We start from the raw sequence: 25,684 nt of genomic DNA on the forward strand, positions 1-25,684 counted from the left end.
CAAAGTCGAACTCAAATCTCCCCACCTTTGTTATTCCCTTGACATCCCCCAAGAGAATTAGTCCTTTCTCTTCCATTCTTGGCACTTGGTTCATACTTAACTAGAGTTATTATCATTTATATTATAATTTATCTGTTGACAGATTGGTCTTCTAGATTATGAACTTTTTGAGATCAGGGACATTGGCTTATTTAAATTTGTATTTCCCCAAGGTAGTCCCAGTACCTGGCACTAGGAAGGCACTTGAGAAGTGCTTTTGATTGAATCAGTGGATCTAAAGTAGTTGTGAAGATTTGGAGAAGACCATTCATAATCTCCTAGATAAACAAAACATTGCAACTTTTATACATAAAAAAATACCTCTGGCCACTTTTTTCCTATTGAATGACTAGAAAATACAAAAATGACTAGAAAATGGGTTCCTTTTTGGCCATTGAAGGTCATGTTCTTAATAATCTAGGTCCCAATTGAAATTTGTAATGCATTTTCCTACAGAATTAGTATTATAAGTGTAAGGTTCTCAGGGTAACTCAAGTAAAAATCACTAGGTTGACTCTGAATTCTGTCTTGACTAAATGTTCATTATTTGCTTTCCTAGACTGATGATGGAGAAGATGACCTGAAAAAAGGCACACAGTTATTAGAAATATATGCTTTGGAAATTCAAATGTACACGGCACAGAAAAATAACAAAAAACTTAAAGCACTCTATGAACAGTCACTTCACATCAAGTCTGCCATCCCTCATCCACTGATCATGGGAGTCATCAGAGGCAAGTTTGGTTTGGAAAGGGTGGGCAGTTGTCATGGGAAGATATCAAAGTGTCCTTACATATGATTGAATGACTCTGAAGGTTGTTTGTTTTAGTGAAAATAAAAGGCAAAGTAGTGAAGTCAAAGAAATGATCTAGTCTTAGAAGGGAATTAGGATGAATCTTTGTCTTTGTAAAATTTACATCAGTAAAGATATTATTAATAAAAAATTCACCATCAGAAGTTCTGTTGTTGAATTGTAATGATATATATATAATTACTTTCTTTTTTAATGATTTATTTATTTTTTATTGAAGTATAGTTAATTTACAATGTGTTAATTTCTGCTATACAGCAAAGTGACTCAGTTATACATATATATACATTCTTTTTTATATTCTTTTCCTTTATGATTTATCACAGGATATTGAATATAGTGTGCTGTGCTGTACAATAGGACCTTGTTATTTATCCATTCTATATGTAATAGTTTTCTATTAACCCCAAACTTCTAGTCCATTCCTCCTTCCCCCCTCCCCCTTGGCAACCACAAGTCTGTTCTCTATGTCTGTGAGTCTGTTTTTGTTCTGTAGATATGTTCATTTGTGGCTTTATTTTATATGAGTGATACCATATGGGATTTGTCTTTCTCTTTCTGACTTACTTCACTTAGTATGATAATTTCTAGTTGCATCCATGTTGCTGCAAATGGCATTATTTCGTTCTTTTTTATGGCCAGGTAGTATTCCATTGTGTATATGTACCACATCTTCTTTATCCATTCATCTGTCGATGAACATTTAAGTTGTTTCCATGTCTTGGCTACTGTGAACTCTGTGAACATAGGGATACATGTATCTTTTTGAATTATAAGTTTCTCTGGATATATGCCCAGGGGTGGGAATGCTGGATCATATGGTAATTCTGTTTTTAGTTTTCTGAGGAACCTCCATACTGTTTTCCATAGTGACTGCACCAATTTAACATTCCCACCAACAGTGTAGGAGGGTTCTTCCCTTTCCTCCACACCCTCTCCAGCATTTGCTATTTGTAGACTTTTTAAGGATGGCCATTCTCATTCGTGTGAGGTGGTAGCTCATTGTAGTTTTGATAAAATTACTTTCTACTTCAACTGAGAATAAAGATTTGCAAATGCTTGTTTGGCTGATGTTTAATGAAGAGCTTGCTTTTAAGAATTAAAGTATGTGCCCTTTACACACTACAGGAGCTAGTAGTCTTCAAGATATAGAATTAAAAGACTGGAAGCACTGAAATAGTTTTCATTTGATTTTTATAAAGTGTTCAATCTTGTTATTACAGAACTGAAAATGTCCTCTTTTCTCCTGTTTTATTCTTTACAGAATGTGGTGGTAAAATGCACTTGAGAGAAGGTGAATTTGAAAAGGCACACACTGATTTTTTTGAAGCCTTCAAGAATTATGATGAATCGGGAAGTCCAAGACGAACCACTTGCTTAAAATATTTGGTCTTAGCAAATATGCTAATGAAATCGGGAATAAATCCATTTGACTCACAGGAGGTATGTTTGTGCTCTAATTCTTCATTTCTATCAGCTATCTCTTGTGAAAATAAATGTATTCTTTCTTTGTACATACACAATTAATTCTTCTTTTTTTTAACTGTTTAGGCCAAACCTTACAAAAATGATCCAGAAATTCTAGCAATGACGAATTTAGTAAGGTAAGCTTTAATATTTCAGTTAAGGTAAATTACCTTAAAGCAGTGAATAAATAGGAGAGAGGAGAGAACTTTTCAGAATTCAGTTAATACTCAATGTTTGCTCTCTTGTATTTTGGCTTGAAGTATACCAAAGTTGATGAAATTTTTGAAGTCATTTATTTTACTGTTTCTGTTAGTCACGAGATTTTATAAGTATTCATTATCTGTATGAGTGTGTGCACACACTGTTTTTCAGTAGAAAGCTGTAGAGGTTTTAGAACAATTTCACAATGTTACAGTTTCTACCTGCCTTAATCCAAAATGAAATTATGAATTGGTCTACATTAGTCAAGAATTTTCAGTAAGACAGTTTCTTTACTTGTATATTTTCTTAATTGACAAGATTAAAAATCACTTTAAATAAATTTGCCTCAGCTAAATTTCTGATGTAAGGAGCAGCAGAGGTGTCATACTGGTAAGAAATCTAAGGATTTATTGTTGCCTTTTGTGGAGAAAGATATGACTAATTATAGCTAATGACTAAAAAACCTGCCATAATCAATTAATATTAAACAAAATTAAAGAAAATGAAACCAAGCAAAGAGCCTAGAAAAGACCTGTTTTTGTAAAAGAAATCAATGAGCAAGAAAAATTTTCCTCTGGGCCAGGAATAGATGGAGCCTAGGCTTTAATGGGCTTTCTTTATAGAAAACTGAGGAACTTACTAGGTTTCAAGTCCATTGTTTAGATTGTACGGCTGAGTACCAAGACAGGAAGAATGTAGTTAGGGACATGGGGCAAGGTTGGGTTTTTTTGTTTGTTTTCAGATACTTGTAGGTAATTTAGATGACCAGGCATTGTCTTAATAGTCTTTTTTTTTAATTTAAAAAAGTACTGTTAGACTATAAATTATGAGTCACCTACATATAAATTTTATATACTTGGAGAGAATAGCTTATTTCATAATACTGTTTAAGCTTCTATGTAAAATGTCCTCATTTACTTTGTTTTTATTTGGCTATGACTTTTACAAGTTACTAGACTTTTTGTTTGTTTGAAACCTTAATTTTAGCTGTAAAAAATAAGAAAGATTTTATTTTAAGGGGACTACAAATGGTTAGGGGATAAAAAACCTAAACTGGGCTTCCCTGGTGGCGCAGTGGTTGAGAGTCCGCCTGCCGATGCAGGGGACACGGGTTCGTGCCCCGGTCCGGGAAGATCCCACGTGCCGCGGAGCGGCTGGGCCCGTGAGCCATGGCCGCTGAGCCTGTGCGTCCAGAGCCTGTGCTCCACAACGGGAGAGGCCACAACAGTGAGAGGCCCGCGTACCACAAAAAAAAAAAACCTAAACTGCAACATTAAAAAATCAGTTTCTTTTTTATTGTTTACTTCTTTAGTTTATCTTAATATATATTTGTTGAATTAAGTTGATTTTAGTTATGAAAGGAGGCTTCTCCATCTTTATTTCAAATAGTTTATTCTACCTACATTTGGCCACATTAAGAGATTATTTGTTTAGAGGTTAGCTACATAATACTTTTAAAAAATGTTTATTAAGTTATATTGCTAAGCAACAGTTTAACTTTTAAAACTCTTAAAGAAATATTGAGGGAAAGTTTTGCCCTGGACGTTAATATTTTGTTCAAATTAAATTGGTTAAATGGATTAAAGTACTGATTTATCAGACCTTTAAAAAGTAATGGCTATATTTGTATATTTATTATGTCTTACAATTTACTCTAGTGAAGCCTCTGTATTGGAACTCTAAAACTTATTTTAATGATAAATTTTGAAAGAAGTGGCCTGTGGTGTCCCACATTTTGTGTAAGATTTTTTTTTTTAAGCCACTTAAATAGTGGAAGAATGTCTTTTGGTTAAAATATATGTGTGTGCAAGTGTTTTCACTATTTGAATATATCCTCCTATAGTATTATATATTACAATAATATATTTGGGGTAGGTAAGAAAAGTAATGCTTCCTAATTTTATCTTCCTAGTCAGTTGCCAGCAGACTAGAGGAAAATAATTCCTGTTGAAGCACTTGAATCACCTGTCCCTAACATGAAGTTACATTGCGACCCAACAGATGGAAGCACAGCAGAGGGCGTGCAGAATGGCTGATGATATGTCTTACATATAAAGCAGACAGTGGTGCCATATCCAGAAGGTTGGCTTCTTCCTTCTCAGCACCTTTAGCAAAATCCCCATAGTGCCTCCGAGAGTAGATAGTAGACGTCTCAGAGAATCATGAATGTAAATCAGCCTTTGGCCTTCTGCAGCAGTGTCCATCACTCTCTACTTTGTGTGTGTATCCCATTTGGCACTAATTATCTGCCACCAATGTTTCTGCTGTATAGTTCAGTGGAATTCTAAGGCTAGAGAGAATTGAGAATCAAATGTTCCCTTTAAGAAGTTTTGGCAGTTGCTGGTACCTTTCTAGAAGATAAAAATTAGGAAGCTGCATTTCTGAATATCCTTCAGGGAGGATATACTGTCTTATATCCAAACTCCTCCATACAGTAGTATGCATGAAACCTGGTTTCTTAGGGATTAAACGCACAATTTAAGTTAAAAGCATCAAGCATTAACCAGTTATTAAACTGTTGTCAATTCTTAATACCAAGATTTAGGGAAGATTTTAATTAGCTATGTATAAATATAATATTATAACCCCAGAAGATATAATTTATCTTTCCTTTATAAAACCAAAAGCATTAAAAAGGAAATTCATTTTATTTTCAGAAGGATACATGTGTGTTTAATTCCAATTTCCATGACAGAAACTATAATATAATTTAGATTTTTGCATATAAAAATTGAGAAATAGGCTCTTTGGTTTATCTGATTTAATATATGACTCTTCATGTTTGACAAAATTTATGCTTTTCTTTTTCTCTTAGTGCCTATCAGAATAATGACATCACTGAATTTGAAAAGATTCTAAAAACGAATCACAGCAACATCATGGATGATCCTTTCATAAGGGAACACATTGAAGGTATATTCTTTCTGCTGAAATTGTTACTTTCTTTGTCACTGTCAAACAGTACTTCTTAACGGAGCTACATGGAATTAAGCTGTTTTTCTTCTGTTTATTGCAAAATATAGAAATGTTTCTAAATGCTGTCATGGAATGGCATATTCCTTAAAATTATAAAGCTGTTTTAAAGAAATCACTAGCCAATTTCATTTATTAATGTAATCAATTTCTTATATGATGTCCATTTCATTTAAGGTGGCTGTCCCTTTTACCTTCTTATTCTAATTTAGATATTGTTGCATGTTTATTACTGATGTTGAAGTTCAAAGTTAATTTTTAGGATTTATTTTTGACAACAAAAGTTTTGAAAACAGCCTGCTGTTGATAGTGCTGAGATGCACTTACTTTGAAAAGGTAGGCTAACACTGTACCAACAAACGTATGAGATTTTTAATAAGTTCTGATTAACAAAGATAAAAGTCGTCTCTTTGTTCTGGAACCGCTTATACCTCCAGTGTTCCTACCTGTTATGGAGCTATTTGAGGGTTTTTAATAACCATTTGGGACAACTTATTCAAATACTTGAATTCCAGATGCATTAAGAAAATCCAAAGATTAGAAGTAATGTTCTTTTGTTCCTCACCTGCCTTTCTCTTTCATTCAGCAGATATTTTTAAAGTTCTTATTTGAACTTAGAATGATACTATATTTTGTGGGCATAGAAAAATATAGAAGTCTTGTGCATGAACTTCTATCTATTTTTTTTAAAGGACACTTACATGAAGAACTAGGGACAATTGTAAAATCATTGTATAAAATGTACTACTCTAGGTTTTGAAAGAGCATAAAATAAGGAACTTGGCGGGTACAAATTAGAGCTTCTTGAAAGAGGAAACTGTAGAGGAAATGATGAGCAGTGAAGTATTATTGAGAAGGCAAGAGGGTATTTTAAGTAGTATCACAACGTGAGCAAAATCAGGGAGGTGGGAACAAGAAAAAATTATGTGAAAGACAACCTTTAATCATACTATGCATCTGTTGAACCCAGATGTTTTTAGATACAAATACCTTATGTTCTTGTTAGGAAGAAAGATGTATTTTGAGAAGATAAATGATATAGTTAATTAATATAATTTAGAAGTACATAGTGATTCATAAAGCTATACAAACTAGTAAATACAAATGTGTTATTTTAACTTTTTTCTTTCAGAGCTTTTGCGAAACATCAGAACACAAGTGCTTATAAAATTAATTAAGCCTTACACAAGAATACATATTCCTTTTATTTCTAAGGTACTTTTATTCATTGATTTTAATATTTATAATTTGTAGTTATAAATGCAGTATACCTATCTTCTATTTAAAAGAGTGATTCTTGTTAACATTTTGTAATACTACATTTTTAAAATACAGCATAACTTAAGGTTTTTCCTTTTAGTGTGAATTTTTCTGTTTTCCTGGCATAAATTGAGTTAAAAGAAAAGAGAAATAAGGAATCATTATATTTCATTTTAAAGATTCCTTCAGCCTCAGAGAAAATTGTAGGAGAGAAAGTGGCTAAAATATATAATGAATGTATGGCTAAGCCCAACCACAATAAAATTATAGCAGGGGTATACTTTTAAAGTTAACAAGTTGGATTTTATCAGACCTGTGTTCTCGGAAGTATTTTGAACAGATAATGAAATTTGCTTTAAATTTTCTTTTTTAAGTGGTAGAAATGAATTTAAAATATTTAAGATAATTATATAAAATCATAAAGTCTTTCAAAAAGTTAATTGGTAGAATTATAATGAGTCTCTTGTCTTAGGAGTTAAACATAGATGTAGCTGATGTGGAGAGCTTGCTGGTGCAGTGCATATTGGATAAGTAAGTACTTGACTATTTTGTACCACAAAATGTGTAGGACATAAGTTTGAATAATGATGGCAATGGTAACAGTTGAATTCTTGATTTTTCATAAAACTCTCTGGCTGTGGTTTTCTATTAAAAGAGATATATGTGTGTGATGGCTTTTTATAAATGAATGATCATGTTAAGCACATGATCTTTGAAAAAGTTCTAAAAGACTTTTCAAAAGGTTTCTCTTTCAGTATATGACCCATATACAGCTAGAGAATTATTTAATGGATAGTATTATTTTGTTTTTAAAGTTTAAGGTATGATATATAATAGTTTGGAAATTGTATCTTTCTTAAATGCAGTATGTTATTTAAAGCTTCACATATTACATTTGCTCTTGATTAATTGGGTAAGTATATGCCTGTTGGTTCTTTCAATGAAATTGGTGAAAGGTAGCTGACATCTGGTTTCTGTCTGAAGTTTGAATAAGGTAGTGAATGTTAAATTAATGCTGAACTCAACCATTCACTGTAGGCAGCAGCTTTTTTCTTTTGCATTTATTGATATTGTGACTATTGTATGAAGTCCAGAAGATATGTTTAGTGAAAATGGTTTGTAGACATGTCTTCTTTTATTTATTTATTTCCAGCACTATTCATGGCCGAATTGATCAAGTCAACCAACTCCTTGAATTGGATCATCAGAAGAGGGGTGGTGCCCGATATACTGCACTAGATAAATGGACCAACCAACTAAATTCTCTCAACCAGGCTGTAGTCAGTAAACTGGCTTAACAGAGAACAAGCTTTTACAGACATACTTAAGTGCAGAGATGTAACCCTTAAAAGAACTGGGAATGGCAAAACTACTGTCGGTTGATGTGTCCCGAAAATTATTGGAGTTATGGCAGAAGTGCTTTTTTTGATCAACTGGTTTGTGTTTTGCTGCTGCATTTATCCCAAGAAAAACAGCTTTAATCTCCAGAAGAAAACCAAAATGCCGTGGGATTTATGCTGTATTGACATCTTGCCCTAAAACATACAACATCATAGTAATTTGTCATGGGCAACATGACCAGAGAGAAGATTTTTGTCATGATTTTAAATACACTGACACGCTACTGTTGGTTAAATTTAAACATGTTTTACCTGCAGAAATTCTCTCACAAATAACCTGCAATAACTTGAAATGCATACCCTTTTGAACACTTCCTTTTCTCATGTATAAATTAAAATGTTTGCTGCATTTTGCAAAATGTCAGTTCTCCAAAAATGTGTCCGTATATTTCTGTACCTGCAGTGTAGTAAAGGTTTAGATGAAACCCCATAATTATAGTGGCATACTGTCACTTAGGTTTCAAGCAGCAAAATAAACAGTGCAGCTCAGAAATTGTAGTTTGGTTCTTGATGCGTTTTTATTACATGTGGGGTTTTGTTTTGTTTTTTAGTACCTTAGAAATGTCAAATTATTTTTCTTCAGTTAATGTTAAAAAGCCTGGGAGCAAATAAGTCAGTTATTTGCTTTCAAGTTTTTAAAGAGAATTAGTTTCTAACAAAACATTTGCATAGTACTTAACTTTGAAAGTGATACTTTAAAGGAATAAAATCCTTTTTTTTTTTTAAGAATGATACTCCTTTTTAAACGATTCTAACTCTCAGAATGTTCACTTTAAACAAATACGCCAGAATATAGACAGCTAAATGAATGTTACCCTGCATCGTGATCATGCTGGAAAATTGTTTCCTAATTCCAGCAATCTACCGTTGCTCAAAACCTTTTGGGTTTTGCTCTTTTACAATTGCATTCAGAGCTAATTTAAGTCACACACACTATTAACTTTATGATTGCATATTGTTAAAAAAAAAAAAAAAAGTATTACCCAACTTGATTGTTTTATAGTTACCATTTTTGGGCACCAAATGTCTTTTGACTGTTTCCAAAAATTAAATCAATCTATGAGGTAATAGTAGGAAGTATGCAACTGTCTTTGAAGGCGATCGCAAAAGAGTTTTAAAGGTATTTTGAGCAGTGGTAGCATAGTTAGGAGAATGAACTGTGGCCTTCCAAGGTGACTACCTTAAAGGAGACGCAGCTCATTTGAATGTATTGAGTTTTGGATGTATTCGTTTCATTTAAGAAAACAAAGTTCACATTATTTTATAGAGTCGAAAGGAAGAACTAAGATTAAGATAATTTGTTTGGTTTTTCTATTGCTTGTTATTTTGTAAAAAGAAGTGAGTGATAGTTCAGAAGGAAGGCTGTTGTAACTGAAGAATGACAACCAAGAATTTTTGATCATTAAATCAGATTTTATAAACAGTGGAAGGAGCATGGACTTAAAAACAAGGCAGGCTTATTTGGTTTTGTCAAAATTTTACGAAAATATGTGATATATATTTATACTAAAACTATATAATCCTTAGATATAGGAGAGCAATCAGTTAATGTCTTTAGCAGATTAAAGCAGTATTAAATACAGGTGCAACTTGAAAATGTAGAAAACTGAAAGAAAATGAAAGACAAAATTAATGTCTCTGGTAGGGAATAAAAAAGTTTAAGATATTATAAAATTATGTGTATTTTTTTCTCTTCTGCATAAATCATTTGTGAAAAATGTGCTAAATTTTTTTTACAGGAGTAGTAATAATTAGGATTTATTTTTCAACATAATTTAGAGACTCTTGTTACCCAAATAAAAATGACAAGTTTCTGTGCCTATATTCAACTATGTATGCATGTGATATAACTGGAAAAAGGTTTTGCTTATATTCGAATTGATGGAATTAGAATTCAAGGGATTTGAATGACGTGATTTAACTCTTACTCTCCAACTCAACATGCCCAGTTCTCCTGTGGTATCTTTGCTGTGTGCAGTAGTGCACCTTCCAGTTTCTAGGGAAAGCATGCACTTGTTATTTTTTGAGAAGCTAGGCTTAGTGTCTAACAACATCCAAACTTATACCATAATCTTCAATTTGTTGTAATTGTATGTATCGCATGGGCTTTGTTTAATAGTCCCTAGATATGGGTTTGTTCTATTTTTAAAGTCATTTGCCACATTTGTTCTTGAACACAGATTTTTGATAAATCCTAACAGCCTGGTGAACTTAAAAATATTAGGGTTTTTTTTTCCCCCTTTGAACATTTTCTGTGTTTTTTGCATCAAACCTTTTAGAGGTGAACTCCTAGAGATTGCTTACCAAAATATAACTAAATTTAAGAAAAGTTAAAAAATGATTGGCAAATTCTTGGCATTTAAATTGCTCGTTAAATCTTGCCCTCTTTTGTGAGAACTGTAGTAACAAGTAGTTTACACCATATTTCTTTTTACCCTAAACCTGGATAAACTCACTTCACAGTAATCTTTGGCTGCCACAAATAGATACTATCTGTTGCAAGAACTGGATTTCCATTACTCATTCTAGCTCTTACACTAATTTTTAAGCTGTTGAGTAAATATTTTTCTCCACATCTTACGTAACATAACTTTTTTTGTTCTTTAAGTTGAGATGAGATGTGTATGTGTGTACTAAGAATTGCTTTCGTTACAGGAGTCCCTTCTAACTAAAGGTTGGTAGTGTAGCCTTCAAGACTACTAAGGATCTGATTTCACATGAGGGTATAGTTTTAGTGAAGCCTGTTTTAAATGGGCTACACTGTGGGCAGTGCAGCCCACACTTTTTTATTACCTTATAATTAGATACCAGTTTGTCTCTGACTGAGAAACAGCTGCTCTTTATATTTAATATATCCATGATAGTAAAAATTTTTAAAGGGATTTTCTTTTTTAATCAGTAGTCTTTATAATTCTTCAGTAAACTCAGGTAAGTACACTTTTCTTTTCGGTTGTGCTTGGGAGTGAAGGTGTCCAGTTAGCATATGAAGCAGATTATGCTGGTATAGAACACCAGTTTACTCAAGGATAAAAAGGTATTTGCCTAGTGTTTCCCTCTTACATTATTTAAGGGACTCAGAGATACTCTAAACATTTATTTACCAAGCCTGCTTTTTAAAAATAATAGTATTTTAGTACTGCTTTAAATAAAACTGACAAGTTTTCATTTCATTTAGGTCATTAAAGCAAAACTTGAGCATGCAAATCTCTAGTAAAGCTAGCAGTTTCATTCTTTATATGGGATTTATTCATCTTTTATATAGGATTTATAACATTTCGAAGGAGATAAACATCATTTTGAACTGACATATGTAACAAAAAATAAAGAAGGAATTGGCTTTTGGGGTTTTTTTGTTTTGTTTTTGTTTTGAGATATAATCGACATAGAACATTTTAAGGAATTGACTTTTAACTATTTTGTTTCAAAGTGTTAATACTATCCAGGGACTTAGAACAAGAGCCTGGCTGTCAGGTCCCAGAGCTTGAAGCCCAAGGAGTTTCCCTTCCTTTTTTTTTTGGAGTTTTACTTGTTTTTGTTGTCTTTGTATTAGGTTTTCTTCCCCCCTCCCCCTCCTCCTCCCCAGGCAGTATCCTGTATTTGTTTTGATATAATTATAAATAGGAATAATTTATAAGAACTTTCTTAATGTAGGCATACCAGAGAGTCTTAACTTTCTAAATGTAAGTATATCAGGCTCTGTTTAACTCAAGATTATTAAATTTTACTACGTATCTTCTAGCTAGTGTGTGCCCTTAATGGCATGGGTTAAGCAGTGGTTGAAAAATTGTGTGTACTTCACTTGGAATCACTAGATGAGATTTGAAAAGGTTTAACTTTAGGAATTTCAAGGCAAGTTAAAATAGTAATGCTGTTAGGATAATTTATGTTTATTGATAGTAGGCACCACAAAACAACTGTGTCAGTAATTCTAAATATTCCTCAAAAAGTTAAAATTTAGTATCACTCAGTTTGCTTTTGAATCTTGAAAATATTTGTTTAACTTAGGTAATGTCCCAGAAGAAGCCAATGTGTGGTTCTCTAAATTTTTACTTCTTTAGTGTCATGTGTTATTTTTAAACCTGCTGGAATAATTAAAAACCAGTCTTATGACATCAAAGGTAGATGCCAACTCTACCTTAAAACCCTGTGATAGGCAAGAAAAAAATTGTTTCTTAAATACTTATCTTACTGTTTGGGGCCAACTTTGTTTCTCCTTGGCCAGGATTTTACATTGTAAACTCGGTTAGAATAACCACACTAATGGCTGGCAAGTACTATTTTTTGTAGGCACGTGTGTGCGTGTGTGTGTGTGTGTATACATACTTGTGGGAGTACAAAATTTACTCCCCAGTCCATCACAGTAATTTTTTTTTCCAGTTTCCATTAATATCATTTGTTTCCTACTCAGGTATATGTCATTGAAAGAATTGCCAGTGTACCAGTAACTTCTATGTTTGACTTAGGTTTTGTGTGGAAGACAGTGTCCAGATATAATCCAGAGGTATTAGGTTGGTTTTTTGTGTTTGTTTTTTAAGTCTGAAATAGGGCATTTTTAAATCAGTGGATAAAAGTTGGGTTTTTGGACAATATTTATCCTATGAGTTTATGGAGTTAAAGTAATCTAGAAGTTTTAATCATCCCATAAATTTGTCAAAAGTTTGCATGCTTACTGTATTAGTAACATATTAATGCTGTGTTGAATACCTAATTTTTGTTAAAATGTTTGCCTATCTCCTACTATTTAGTAAAATACTAAGTTTTTATGCATCTATTTTAAATAACACTGAGGTTAATTAAAATAAATTTTCAACTGTACGTCAACAAAGAAATGGAATGATGTTATGAAAAATGCAAAGTTGTTTGATTTTGCAATTCGTTACATAGTTTACATTATGAGTTTTCTCAATTTTCTTTTTCTTAAGCTAGTGTTAAAAATGACATAAATTCCTTGAGCTCACTAACTAGGTGGTAGGAAGCGTGGCAGGGGATGTCTACCTGAAATTGGAAGTCCCACAAATTAATACTTGAGAATCAAGTGATATGTGCAGGGTGAGTCACAAGATGCTTTAAGACTTAGGTACTCAACGGCTTTTGACTGGAAGTACACATTCTTTATCAGTAATAAAAATTACATAATCTACCTCTTAAACATTTACTGTGTAAATATTAATCTCAATTAGCACAAGACCAGCACAATGGCTTTAAATAGTACACTTTATATATTTGATCAAATAATTCAATGTATACTTTAATAAAATAGCTTTTGAATATTTTAAGTATGTTTCTCAGAAAACAGTACTGAAAGTCTTACTCATTTGGTTTGGAAATCAGGGTTTAAATATTTTCCACTTTTAAGATTACCTTGTTCTGCTTTGCAGCATTCACGGAGGAGTTGGCCTCTCCTGAACCCTGTTTAATGGTCTGTTATGGAACAATTCATGTTGCAAGCAAATGTCTCAGGAATTAAGCCTTCAGTATAAAATTAAACATTTCTAAGCAGGTAATTAAGTCAAGAGGAGGAAGAAATGTACTCTCCCAAATCCCTATTATGGTGCTCTAAAAAGAATACTTCAAGGGCTGCAACGTCTAAGAAACCACTTGTGAATTTTTTTGTATATAAAAATAATATTGTTCTCAGGTGTAACCTTCAGCCTAGTAGAATGGGCCAACTCTGACCTCGAAATATAATAATGCAATCAGTCAGCTTTTGAAAGTCAAAAAAACTTACAGATTAATAGCCCCTATGGTCAAGGTTCCAATGTAAATGTATAAAACCAATGCCACTGCATATTGCAAATCCTTTGGCCTTCCAAGTTGCGGGAGTTGGAGAAAAAGAGTGAGGCAGTTTACTGCCTACTTCAGCAGCATTTCAAACAGCAGTGGAAGGTCATGTGTTGATAGTATTATCCCAGCAAGGAACTACATAAGTAATATACATCTAATATTTTGAGTTGTGTTTTTATTTGTTGTACTTAATAGTTTTACAGTCCCAACTCAATTTTAGAGTAATGAATGGAAATTTATAGTTTTCTTTCTAGAAACCTATTTTAAGTTTTGTTGTTATGATTGATCTTCCGTAGGTTAATGGCCTTCAACCGAAGAAGGGTTACCTATCTTGGACCTTTTAAAAGTGAGTTGTATTGTGAAAGAATATAGACCACAAACTGATGTACTTTATTGAGTAGGGTAGAGTTGATATTTAAAACTTGATCTTTCACCTTTCTCATAATCGTTGTCTTCACCACAAAGAGACAGGAAAGAAATCTAAAAGTGCTTAGAATACTAAAGGAACATGCCCTTTTTATAACCTCCTCATCTGTTTATTTAACAGATATATATTGTGTGCCTACTATGTGCTAGGGACTGTGTGCTATATCCTAAGTTTGAAGGATATTGTAAGGAACAAGTCATCCCTGTGCTCAAAGAGCTTAGTTCTATAGGGAGAAGCAGATAAATAGATAATTTCAGATAGAGAAAAATTCAATCTGTAAAGATGGGGCAGGCATCTCTGAGGATATGAAAGTTGGTTTCACACAGAAATGAGGAATGGAGTTGGCCATGCAGATCTACAGGAAGAGAAGTCCAGGCAGAGAGGTTAAGTCCACCTGAGATGGGACAGGTATATTAAATTCAAGCAAGGTAGAGTGTGATATTAAACAAGATGAGAGAGCCAGTCAGGGACCAGATTATGGGTAGTCTTATAATTTGATAATGAGTTGAGATTTTATTCTAAATACAATGGGAAGCCATTGGAAATTTAAATTCTGATATATCATTTTAAAAGATGACTCTGGCTATTGTGTGGAGAAATGATTATTTGGGGCAGTAATGCGACCAGGAGACCAGGAGGAGCCCATTGCAGAAGTCTGGGACATAGAATAGAGGCTTTTAAAAGCGACTAGGATTTGGAAAGAGCACAGAATCGGGATAGGCGATGGGATTTGCTTATGAATTGGAATTGAGGGTTGTAAAGGAAAGAGACAACAAGAATGGCTCCCAGGTTTCTTACTGAGCAACTGGTAGATAATGGTATCATTAAATGAAATGGGAAGATTGGAAGCACAGTTTTGTCAAGAGGCAGAGCCAGCCAGCAAAAGAAACAAAAGTGAACTAGGAGCTTGGAAATAGAGTAGTATAACAGAAACTAGAAATTTCAGAACAGAGTGGTCAACTGTGAATGCTGCTGAGAGGTTAAATAGGATGAGTGCAGAGAAGGGGCCTCGGATTTAGCAAAATACAAGTCTTTGGGGATGCTAATGAGCATCTTCAGTGGAGTGATAAGGGTGTTCCAGCTCTTCAGTTGGACTGTGAGAAACTTCTTTAAATAGTTGCTGTCCTTAGTTTCTCCTTATAAATTGAAGATTAAAAAAACAATAGTCCATCTTTTTTATATCTTCTGAATGGTAAGCAGCATAACTTGGGAAAATTTGAAATACAGCAAACCATAACTCCAGATGTTAATAACAAACAGCCTTCTAAAGTGTCTCTTCCTGTAGAATATTTTAAAACCTGTTTTTCCCCCTTTCCGACACTGTATATTTATAAGCATTTAATTTAAAATTTTTCTTTGATGCCTATTAACTATGAAATTGTATGAAATCCATGGCTTTACCTAACATTTTTATATCCGTAAGAATGGATTCGTTATATATGTAAACAAAGCCCTTTCAGCTTATCGACTTTCATTATATCTGGGGATATCAAGATAGCTGAATGTTAATGTCACCAAAATCATGAATTCTTGAAATGTTGGATTTATCTTCAAGGAACTAGTTCAGACATAAATAATGCTATAACAATTAAGCTTTGGTATTTTGAGTAACCTCAAACTGACAGTGGAACAGTATGTCTTACCCTAAAATTATTGTGTTTTATCTGAAAGTATACATTTGCTTACATACTTGAATACCCTTGAAGCAATTAGAATAACTAAATTTACAGGTCATTATATCTCAGGATTATAGTAGTCATTTTCTGCCATCAAAAATCAGGAAACAATTAACAAGGGAGATTGTGCTTCTGAGGACAAAATATGTGAACTCTCAGGCAGGTTTCCATCTTAAAGATGCATTTTGCAGCTTCCCAGGGGACAGGAGTGTGGTAAAGTAGAAAGATCTGAGGGGTGGAGACCTGCATTCTTCAGCTGGCCATGAATTGAGACCTTGTCACTTAACTTCTCTGATATCCAATTTCCTTAGTTGAGTGATTCTTTTTAACCTCAAGTATTCAGAATTGAGAAAATCATAATCTTGGCATATGTTTTTTCAGTTTACTTTCCATGTGTTTATTTAGGTATGTGTATATCTTAAAATAATATGCATATGTCAATTTTTAGTTTCCATAAATGGTATAAATTTGTTATTTGTTATTTTTTAAACTTTTTTTAATAGATTTATTTTTGGCTGCGTTGGGGTCTTTGTTGCTGCATGCAGGCTTTCTCTAGTTGTGGCAAGTCGGGGCTACTCTTAATTGCAGTGCACGGGCTTCTCATTGCGGTGGCTTCTCTTGTTGCAGAGCATGGGCTCTAGGCACATGGACTTCAGTAGTTGTGGCTCGTGGGCTTCAGTAGTTGTGGCTCATGGGCTTCAGTAGTTGTGGCTCACAGGCTCTAGAGCACAGGCTCAGTAGTTGTGGTGCACGGGCTTAGTTGCTCTGTGGCATGTGGGATCTTCCCATACCAGGGCTCGAACCCTTGTCCCCTGCATTGGCAGGCAGATTCCTAACCACTCTACCACCAGGGAAGTCCCTTATTTGTTACTTTTAAATCTAGTTCACTACTCCTGTTTTATCTCTCCCATCTTGTACATATGGCACAATTTACCTTTTCATTTCTCTAGTGATAGATATCTGTGTTCTTTCCATATCCTTACTACAGTAAATACTTCTGTGATAAATATTTTGTACCTATCTCCTTATGGACTTGTGCAAAAATTACTCTGGGGTATGTAACTGGAAATACTGGTTGGGTCCTGGGGCATAATACTTAATTTTACTAAATACTACCAGATTACTCATCAAAATGACTCCACCATTTATGCTCCAACCAGTAGTGCATGAGGATTTTGGTTTTCTCCTATCCTTGACAGCCCTTAATAATATCTGACTTTCTAAAGTGATATTTACTGTTAATTTTAACTTACAATTTTGTAATTACTAATCTTGAACATCTCTTCATACACTTATTAGCCATTCAGGTTTCCCTTTCTATGGACTACTCTTGTTTTTCTGTTTCTTTGTTTCACTTTGTTTTTTGTTTTTTTATGGACTACTCTTCACCTTCTGTTACTGGCTTCCTAATTTTTTAACTGATTTGTGGGAGTCATTGTATATTCTACATAGTAACTCCTTATCTGTCTTCTTTTAGATTTGCAAGTATTCTCTGAAGTATTGTCTCTGGCTTCCTTCATTGAACAGAAATCTTTCATTTTGATGTTAAATCTATCCTTTTTTTCCTCCCTATTGCCCATACTTTTCTGGATCTTGTTTAAGAAGTCCTTTCTTATACCACGAAAACATTCTTTTATATTTAACCCCTTTATATTCAGTCCTTTATTTGGAGTTTTTGTGTATGATTTGACGTAGGAATCAAGCTTTATTTTTTCTGTGTAATGAGCTAATTTTCAAAGTACTATCTACTAAATTAGTACTCTTTACTGATTAGTGATGTCACCTTTTTCAACTACCAAGATTCTGCATATGCAAGGGATATATTTCTGGGCTCTCTAATCTGCTTAACTGTTCTACTTGTTCCTTTAGCAGTATTTTATTCACCTTGTGTTTTTATTACTGAGCTGAGTATTGTCTTAGTAACAGGAGACTCTCCCCACCCAGTTTTGAAAATCATTTTAGTATTCATGCACCTTCATTTTTCTATATGAATTTTGGAATCAGTTTGTCAAGTTCCCTTAAAGTCCTGTAGTTTTAATTGGAATTGTATTGAATTTAGAGAATAACTTGTTTCTTTTTATGTCATCTTAGAGAGTTTTTAGTTTTTCTCTATAAACCTCTTGAGCATTCTTTGTTATATTAATTTCTATATCTTTCTAGTTTATTTTCGCTTACTTCCTAAAACATTATTATTTGGTTATTTTTGGGACAAAAGAGTGATATTGATATTTGCATACTGATTTATTTTAATCTATCAGACTTGCTGAACCTTATTCTATTAATAGTTGATCTGTTGATTATCTGTGTTTTCTATGTAGATAATCATATTATCAAGAAAATAATTATACTTTTATCCATTTCCTTCCATCCCTATACCTCTTATTTCTTTGTCTTAACTTCATTGCTCGGGGTCTCCAATAACACATGGAACAGTAGTGATAACAGCCAGCATTCCTGTCTCAAAGAAAAAGTGCCTTGAGTTTCTCCATTAGGTATGAGGTTTATGATCAGTTTAGGGGTAGGGGAATTAGCATTCAATAATGAAGTTTCCTTCTATTTCTTTTCTCCTGAGAGGTTGCGTGTGTGTGTGTTTTTGTTTTTGTTTTTAAATCACAAGTAGGTTTTGAGATTTATTAAGTGTCTCTGGACCTAATAAGATGAACATGTGATTTTTCTCTTTTTGTCCCTTCATGTAGTGAATTATACTCATAGATTTTCTAATGTTAAATCATTCCTACATTCTAGCATAAACTCAAACTGATTATATATTCTTTTTCCATACAGTGTTGGACTTACCAGCCAACATTTTATGTAGCAGTTTTCCATCATGTTTTTAGGTGAAATTGGCCTATAATTTTCTATTTTTGGCTTATCCTTAATCAAGGTTATTTTATATCATAAAATGAATAGGCACCTTTCACTGTATTTCTATTTCTTTAGAACAATGTGTATGATGTGAGCATACTCTGTTCTTTGGAAAAGCTCAGTTGTAATGCTGTTTGGACAGACTTTTTAGAAACAGTAAGATTTTAAATTATTATTTCAATTCCTTTAATCTTCATCCTTTCATATATGATTATCCATCTGTACAACTGTTCTGCTTCATCTTTTGCTATTTTGACATTATATTTGTTTTCAGAAATATGGGACTTCCCTGGTGGTCCAGTGGGTAGGACTCCATGCTCCCAATGCAGGGGGCCCAGGTTCAATCCCTGGTCAGGGATCTAGATCCCGCATGCATGCTGCAACTAAGAAGTCTGTATGCTGCAACTAAGACCTGGAGCAGCCAAAATAAATAATAAATTTTAAAAATAAAAAAGAAAGAAAGAAATATATCTTGTCTAGGTCTTCAAATTTTTTAGGATATTTATCCTTATATATAAGCATATTAAATATATATTATAAGCATATATTTATACTCATTCCCCACTTTTTGTTCTGTAGTTTGTTTATCTTTTTAGTCTTTCCAGAGTCCCAGCTTTTGGTTCATCTTTATTATTTTGTTGATCTGTCATTGATTTCTGCCCCAATCTGTATTATTTCCTTTATTTTCATTTCTTTGAATATATATTTTGTTACTTTTTTCTAGCTTGAGATGAATCACTTTCCAACTTTGTTATAATTTGCTCAAAACTCTCGATTTAACATGTAAAGTTTTAGTTGACATTAATTTGCTTTTTAAGCCAAGAATTTTCAGCAGTGTGGGGTTTGTTTTTAGTTTCCAAACATATGAAATATTTTCATTTTAATACATGATTTTTGATTTGTTATTTATTTTTCATTTTAATACATGCTGTTTAGAGAATATAGTCTGTATGGTATCAATTCTCAGGAACATACTGAAATTTGCTTTGTAGCTTGGCATAGACAATTTTTGTAATTGTTCCATTTATGCTTTAAAATATATATTCTGTAACATTCTCCAAACTATTTGGTCAAGATGTTACTTGTTCAAATCTTCTCGTTTTTTGTTCAGGTTTTTTTTTCTTTTGCTGATGTATCAATTTCATAGAGGAATTTATTAAAATCTTCAACTATAACTGTTGATTTATTTATTCTTCCTGTAATTCTGTCATTTGTTGCTTTATGTATTTTATGGCATAATTGTTAGCAGCATATATGTTCAAGATTGTTATATCTTGTTGCTTTTGCCAGTAAACATGTTTCTCTTTGTCCCTTATGATTTTTTTTCCTTATGATCTGTTTTGTCTCATATTAAAATTGCTCCTTTAGCTTTTGCTGTTGTTGCTTATATTTGCCTGGTATGCTTTCTACTTTCTCTCTTTCTTTTCTCTTCAACCTTTTCATATTCTTTTTTTTTTTTTTTTGGGCACATGCATTTTGTGGACAACATATTGCTGGATTTTAATATTTTAAAATTCAATGAGAGGGTCTCTTTTGGTATTTATTTCACAAATTCAGAATCATTATAGTTATTGTAGGGCTTATTTCCGTCATCTAATTATCTTGGTATTTTTTTTCTTCAACAGTTCTGTTTTGAAATAATTTCACATTTATAGAATTGTTGCAAGGATAGTACAGGGAGTTCATATATATATAGATATATAGATATATAGATATTCCTCACCCAACTTCCTCTAATATTAACATCTTAATATGATAGAACATTTATCAGCTCCTAGAACTTATGTCAATATCCATGTGTTTTATGTCTTCTCATCAACAAAATAAAATACCTCCAAATTTTCCACCACTTCCTTCTGGCCTGTTTCTTTCACCCCAGCCATCATGTTGGAATCCTTTAGAGTGTTCGTTTCAGAATGTTGTGAATATATTTGACCCATTGCTTATTGAGAAAACAAGAAACAGTCCTTATTCATTTCTTGCTGCGTGTATTCAAAAAGGATCTTTTAATTTATTTATTTATTTATTTTTGGCTGCGTTGGGTCTTCATTGCTGCATGTGGGCTTTCTCTAGTTGCAGCGGGTGGGGACTACTCTTCATTTTTGTTGCAGTGCGCAGGCTTCTCATTGCGGTGGCTTCTCTTGTTGCAGAGTATAGTCTCTAGGCTCGCAGGCTTCATTCGTTGTGGCACGTGGGCTCAGTAGTTGTAGCTTACGGGCTCTCGAGTGCACGCTCAGTAATTGAGGCACACGGGCTTAGTTGCTCTGCAGCATGTGGGATCTTCCCGGACCAGGGCTCAAACCTGTGTCCCCTGCATTGGCAGACAAATTCTTAACTACTGCGCCACCAGGGGAGTCCCTATCTGCCTTTTTGACCTAATATTCCAGCTTACTAATTTGTTCTGTGGGTATATCCATACTATTATGCAGCCCACTCACTGAATGTTTTTATATCCATTATCTCTAGTTTTTAACTGCTTCTTCCAGATTTAGGATATTTGACATGAAATATTAGGATATTTATAATGCTCATTTAAAATTCTTGTTGGTCTAATCCATTAATTCTGCTTACTCTGTTGTAAACTATTTATTTTTTTGTTTCTTTTTTTGCTTTTTTATTTTAAGGCCATGCTTTTAGATATACACAAACTTAGAATGTTTATTTTCCTGGTAAATTAAATCTTTTATAATTATGATGTATCCTTCTTTGTCCATAGTAATACTTTTTATCTTAAAGTGTATACACATACCTTCTTATATTAGTATTTGCCAAGTATATGTTTTTTCTATTTTTTTTTTTTTTTCTATTTTTTTAATGTCAAACTTTCACCTTTTTATGGTTTAGATGTGTCTTCTAAACAGCATATAACAGGTTTGGTTTTTTGAGTTTTTTTAAAATCAATCTGACAGTTTTATTTAATTGGAGCATTTAATCCATTTATATTTAATGTAATTATTGATATATTTGAGTTGAAGTCTACCATTTTACTGTATACTTTTCTTTTTGTCCCACTTGATCTATATTCCTTTTTCTGTCTTGCCTACTTTTGAGCTTATTATTTCTCATTAGTATGTTTTTCTTCCTTTTATTAACTTAAAAGTTGTATGCATTTTTACCTTTCTTTTAGTGATTACTCTAGAGATTACAACATAGATTCTTAGTTTATCAAATTATATTTTCAGACATTACAATGGACTTTATATTCACCGTCCCCATTACTTATTTGTTATTGTCATATATTGGGTTGGCCAAAAATTTGTTTGGGTTTTTCTGTAAGATGTTATGAAAAACCCAAACAAACTTTTTGGCCAACCCAATATTTTAATAGTCAATCCCTCCTTCTCCTATATACATATATGTGTGTACATATATGGCCCCTTAGGACATTAAAGTTGTCATTTTATATAGTCAGTATTTATTTTGATTTACCCACATATTTACAAATAGTCTTGCTCTTTATTCCTTCTTGCGTCTCTAACCTTCCATCTGAGATAATTTTTCCTTTAACCTTAGAAGCACCCTTTGGCATATTCTTTAGTATAGATCAGTTGGTGAAGAATTCTCCTGGTTTTTGTTTATCTGAAAAAGTCTTTATTTCACCTTCATTTTGGAGGATATTTACACTGGGAATAGAAATCTAAGTTTGCTGTTACTTGTTTTATGGGTTTTTTTGTTTTATGCTTTTTGGGGTTTTTGCCAATTTTTTTTCAAATTTTGAATATTTTATTTATTTTTTTTATACAGCAGGTTCTTATTAGTTATCCATTTTATACATATTAGTGTATATATGTCAATCCCAATCTCCCAATTCATCACACCACCACCACCGCCCCACCTGCCACTTTCCCCCCTTGGTGTCCATACATTTGTTCTCTACATCTGTGTCTCAATTTCTGCCCTGCAAACCGGTTCATCTGTACCATTTTTCTAGGTTATAACATATAGGTTATAACCTATATGTTATATAGGTTAACATAACATATATGTTAATATATGATACTTGTTTTTCTCCTTCTGACTTATTTCACTCTGTATGACAGTCTCTAGATACATCCACGTCTCTACAAATGACCCAATTTTGTTCCTTTTTGTGCCTGAGTAATATTCCACTGTGTATATATACCACATCTTCTTTATCCATTTGTCTGTCGATGAACATTTAGATTGCTTCCATGTCTTGGCTATTGTAAACAACACTGCAATGAACATTGGGGTGCATGTATCCTTCTGGACCATGTTTTTCTGTGGGTATATGCCCAGGAGTGGGAATGCTGGGTCATATGGTAATTCTATTTTTAGTTTTTTAAGGAACCTCCATACTGTTCTGCATAGTGGCTGTATCAATTTACATTCCCACCCACAGTGCAGGAGGGTTACCTTATCTCCACACCCTCTCCAGCATTTGATGTTTGTACATTTTCTGATGAAGCCCATTCTAACTGGTGTGGGTTGAAACCTCATTGTAGTTTTGATTTGCATTTCTCTAATAATTAGTGATGTCGAGCAGCTTTTCATGTGCTTCTTGGTCATCTGTATGTCTTCTTTGGAGAAATGTCTATTTATGTCTTCTGCCCATTTTTGGATTGGGTTGTTTGTTTTTTTAATACTGGGCTGCATGAGCTGTTTGTACATTTTGGAGATTAATCCTTTGTCCGTTGATTCATTTGCAAATATTTTCTCCCATTCTGAGGGTCGTCTTTTTGTCTTGTTTGTAGTTTCCTTTGTTGTGCAAAAGCTTTTAAGTTTCGTTAGGTACCATTTGTTTATTTTTATTTTTATTTCCATTATTCTAGGAGGTGGATCAAAAAAGATCTTGCTCTGATTTATGACAAACAGTGTTCTTCCTATGTTTTCATGTAAGGGTTTTATAATGTCCAGTCTTACATTTAGGTCTCTAATCCATTTTGAGTTTATATTTGGGTATGGTGTTAAGGAGTGTTCTAATTTCATTCTTTTACATGTAGCTGTCCAGTTTTCCCAGCACCACTTATTGAAGAGACTGTCTTTTCTCCATTGTATATCTTTGCCTCGTTTGTCATAGATTAGTTGACCATAGGTGCGTGGGTTTCTCTCTGGGCTTTCTATCCTGTTCCATTAATCTATATTTCTGTTTTTGTGCCAGTACCATATTGTCTTGATTACTGTAGCTTTGTATTATAGTCTGAAGTCAGGGAGTCTGATTCCTCCAGCTCCGTTTTTTCCCTCAAGATCGCTTTAGCTATTCGGGATCTTTTGTGTCTCCATACAAATTTTAAGATTTTTTGGGCCAGTTCTTTAAATAATGCCATTGGTAATTTGATAGGGATTGCATTGAATCTGTAGATTGCTTTGGGTAGTATAGTCATTTTCACAATATTGATTCTTCCAGTCTTAGAATATGGTATTTATCTTCACCTGTATCATCTTTAATTTCTTTCATCGGTGTCTGATAGTTTTCTGCATACAGGTCTTTTGTCTCCTTAAGTAGGTTTATTCCTAGGTATTTTATTCTTTTTGTTGCAGTGGTAAATGGGAGTGTTTCCTTAATTTCTCTTTCCGATTTTTCATCATTAGTGTATAGGAATGCAAGAGATTTCTGAGCATTAATTTTGTGTCCTGCTACTTTACCAAATTCATTGATTAACTCTAGTAGTTTTCTAGTAGAGTCTTTCGGATTCTCTATGTATAGTATCATATCTGCAAACAGTGACAGTTTTACTTTTTTTCCAATTTGTATTGCTTTTATTTCTTTTTCTTCTCTGATTGCTATGGCTAGGACTTCCAAAACTATGTTGAATAACAGTGGTAAGCGTGGACGTCCTTGTCTTGTTCCTGATCTTAGAGAAAATGCTTTCAGTTTTTCACCATTGAGAATTATGTTTGCTGTGGGTTTGTTGAATATAGCCTTTATTATATTGAGGTAGATTCCCTCTATGCCCACTTCTGGAGAGTTTTTATCATAAATGGGTTTTGAATTTTCTCAAAGCTTTTTCTCCATCTATTGAGATGTTCATATGGTTTTTCTTCTTCAATTTGTTAATATGGTGTATCACATTGATTGACTTGCATATATTGAAGAATCCTTGCGTCCCTGGGATAAATCCCACTTGATCATGGTGTATGATCCTTTTAATGTGTTGTTGGATTTTGTTTGCTAGTATTTTGTTGAGGATTTTTGCGTCATATTCATCAGTGATATTGGTCTGTAATTTTCTTTTTTTGTAGTATCTTTCTCTGGTTTTGGTATCAAAGAGTTGAGAAGGATGGGTGTTAGCTGTTCTCTAAATGTCTGCTAGAATTCACCTGTGAAGCCATCTGGTCCTGGACTTCTGTTTGTTGGAAGAGTTTTAATTACAGTTTCAATTTCATTACTTGTGATTTGTCTGTTCATATTTTCTGTTTCTTCCTGGTTCAGTCTTGGAAGGTTATACCTGTCTAAGAATTTGTCCATTTCTTCCAGGTTGTCCATTTTATTGGCATAGAGTTGGTTGTAGTAGTCTCAGGCTGCTTTGTATTTCTGTGGTGTCTGTTGTAACTTCTCCTTTTTCATTTCTAATTTAATTGATTTGAGTCCTCTCCCTCTTTTCCTTGATGAGTCTGGCTAATGGTTTATCAATTTTGTTTATCTTCTCAAAGAGCCAGCTTTTAGTTTTATTGATCTTTGCTATTGCTTTATTTGTTACTATTTCATTTATTTCTGCTCTGATCTTACTGATTTCTTTCCTTCTGCTAACTTTGGGTTTTGATTGTTCTTCTTTTTCTTGTTCCTTTAGGTGTAAGTTTAGATTGTTTATTTGATATT

The 25,684-nt window shown here is 33.3% G+C and overlaps 1 protein-coding gene and 1 non-coding gene across 5 annotated transcripts in view; both read left to right on the top strand.

Annotated features, from left to right (window-relative positions):
* Positions 1-25,684, top strand: part of COPS2 (COP9 signalosome subunit 2) — a 58,803-nt gene that overhangs the window by 18,613 nt on the left and 14,506 nt on the right. For all 4 annotated transcript variants that reach the window (XM_004281298.3, XM_049706070.1, XM_049706071.1 and 1 more), the window contains exons 7-14: positions 599-773; positions 2,115-2,293; positions 2,402-2,454; positions 5,334-5,431; positions 6,624-6,706; positions 7,224-7,282; positions 7,905-13,651; positions 14,232-14,281. In XM_004281298.3, the coding sequence (XP_004281346.1) occupies positions 599-773; positions 2,115-2,293; positions 2,402-2,454; positions 5,334-5,431; positions 6,624-6,706; positions 7,224-7,282; positions 7,905-8,049 (792 nt within the window). In that variant the 3' untranslated portion in view covers positions 8,050-13,651; positions 14,232-14,281. The remainder of the gene's footprint in view (positions 1-598; positions 774-2,114; positions 2,294-2,401; positions 2,455-5,333; positions 5,432-6,623; positions 6,707-7,223; positions 7,283-7,904; positions 13,652-14,231; positions 14,282-25,684) is intronic.
* TRNAW-CCA (transfer RNA tryptophan (anticodon CCA)) lies at positions 19,190-19,262 on the top strand. The gene has a single exon. It is a non-coding gene; the product is annotated as a tRNA-Trp (tRNA).

This window comes from Orcinus orca, chromosome 2 (genome assembly GCF_937001465.1).
Source record: "Orcinus orca chromosome 2, mOrcOrc1.1, whole genome shotgun sequence".
Taxonomy (NCBI): Eukaryota; Metazoa; Chordata; class Mammalia; order Artiodactyla; family Delphinidae; genus Orcinus; species Orcinus orca.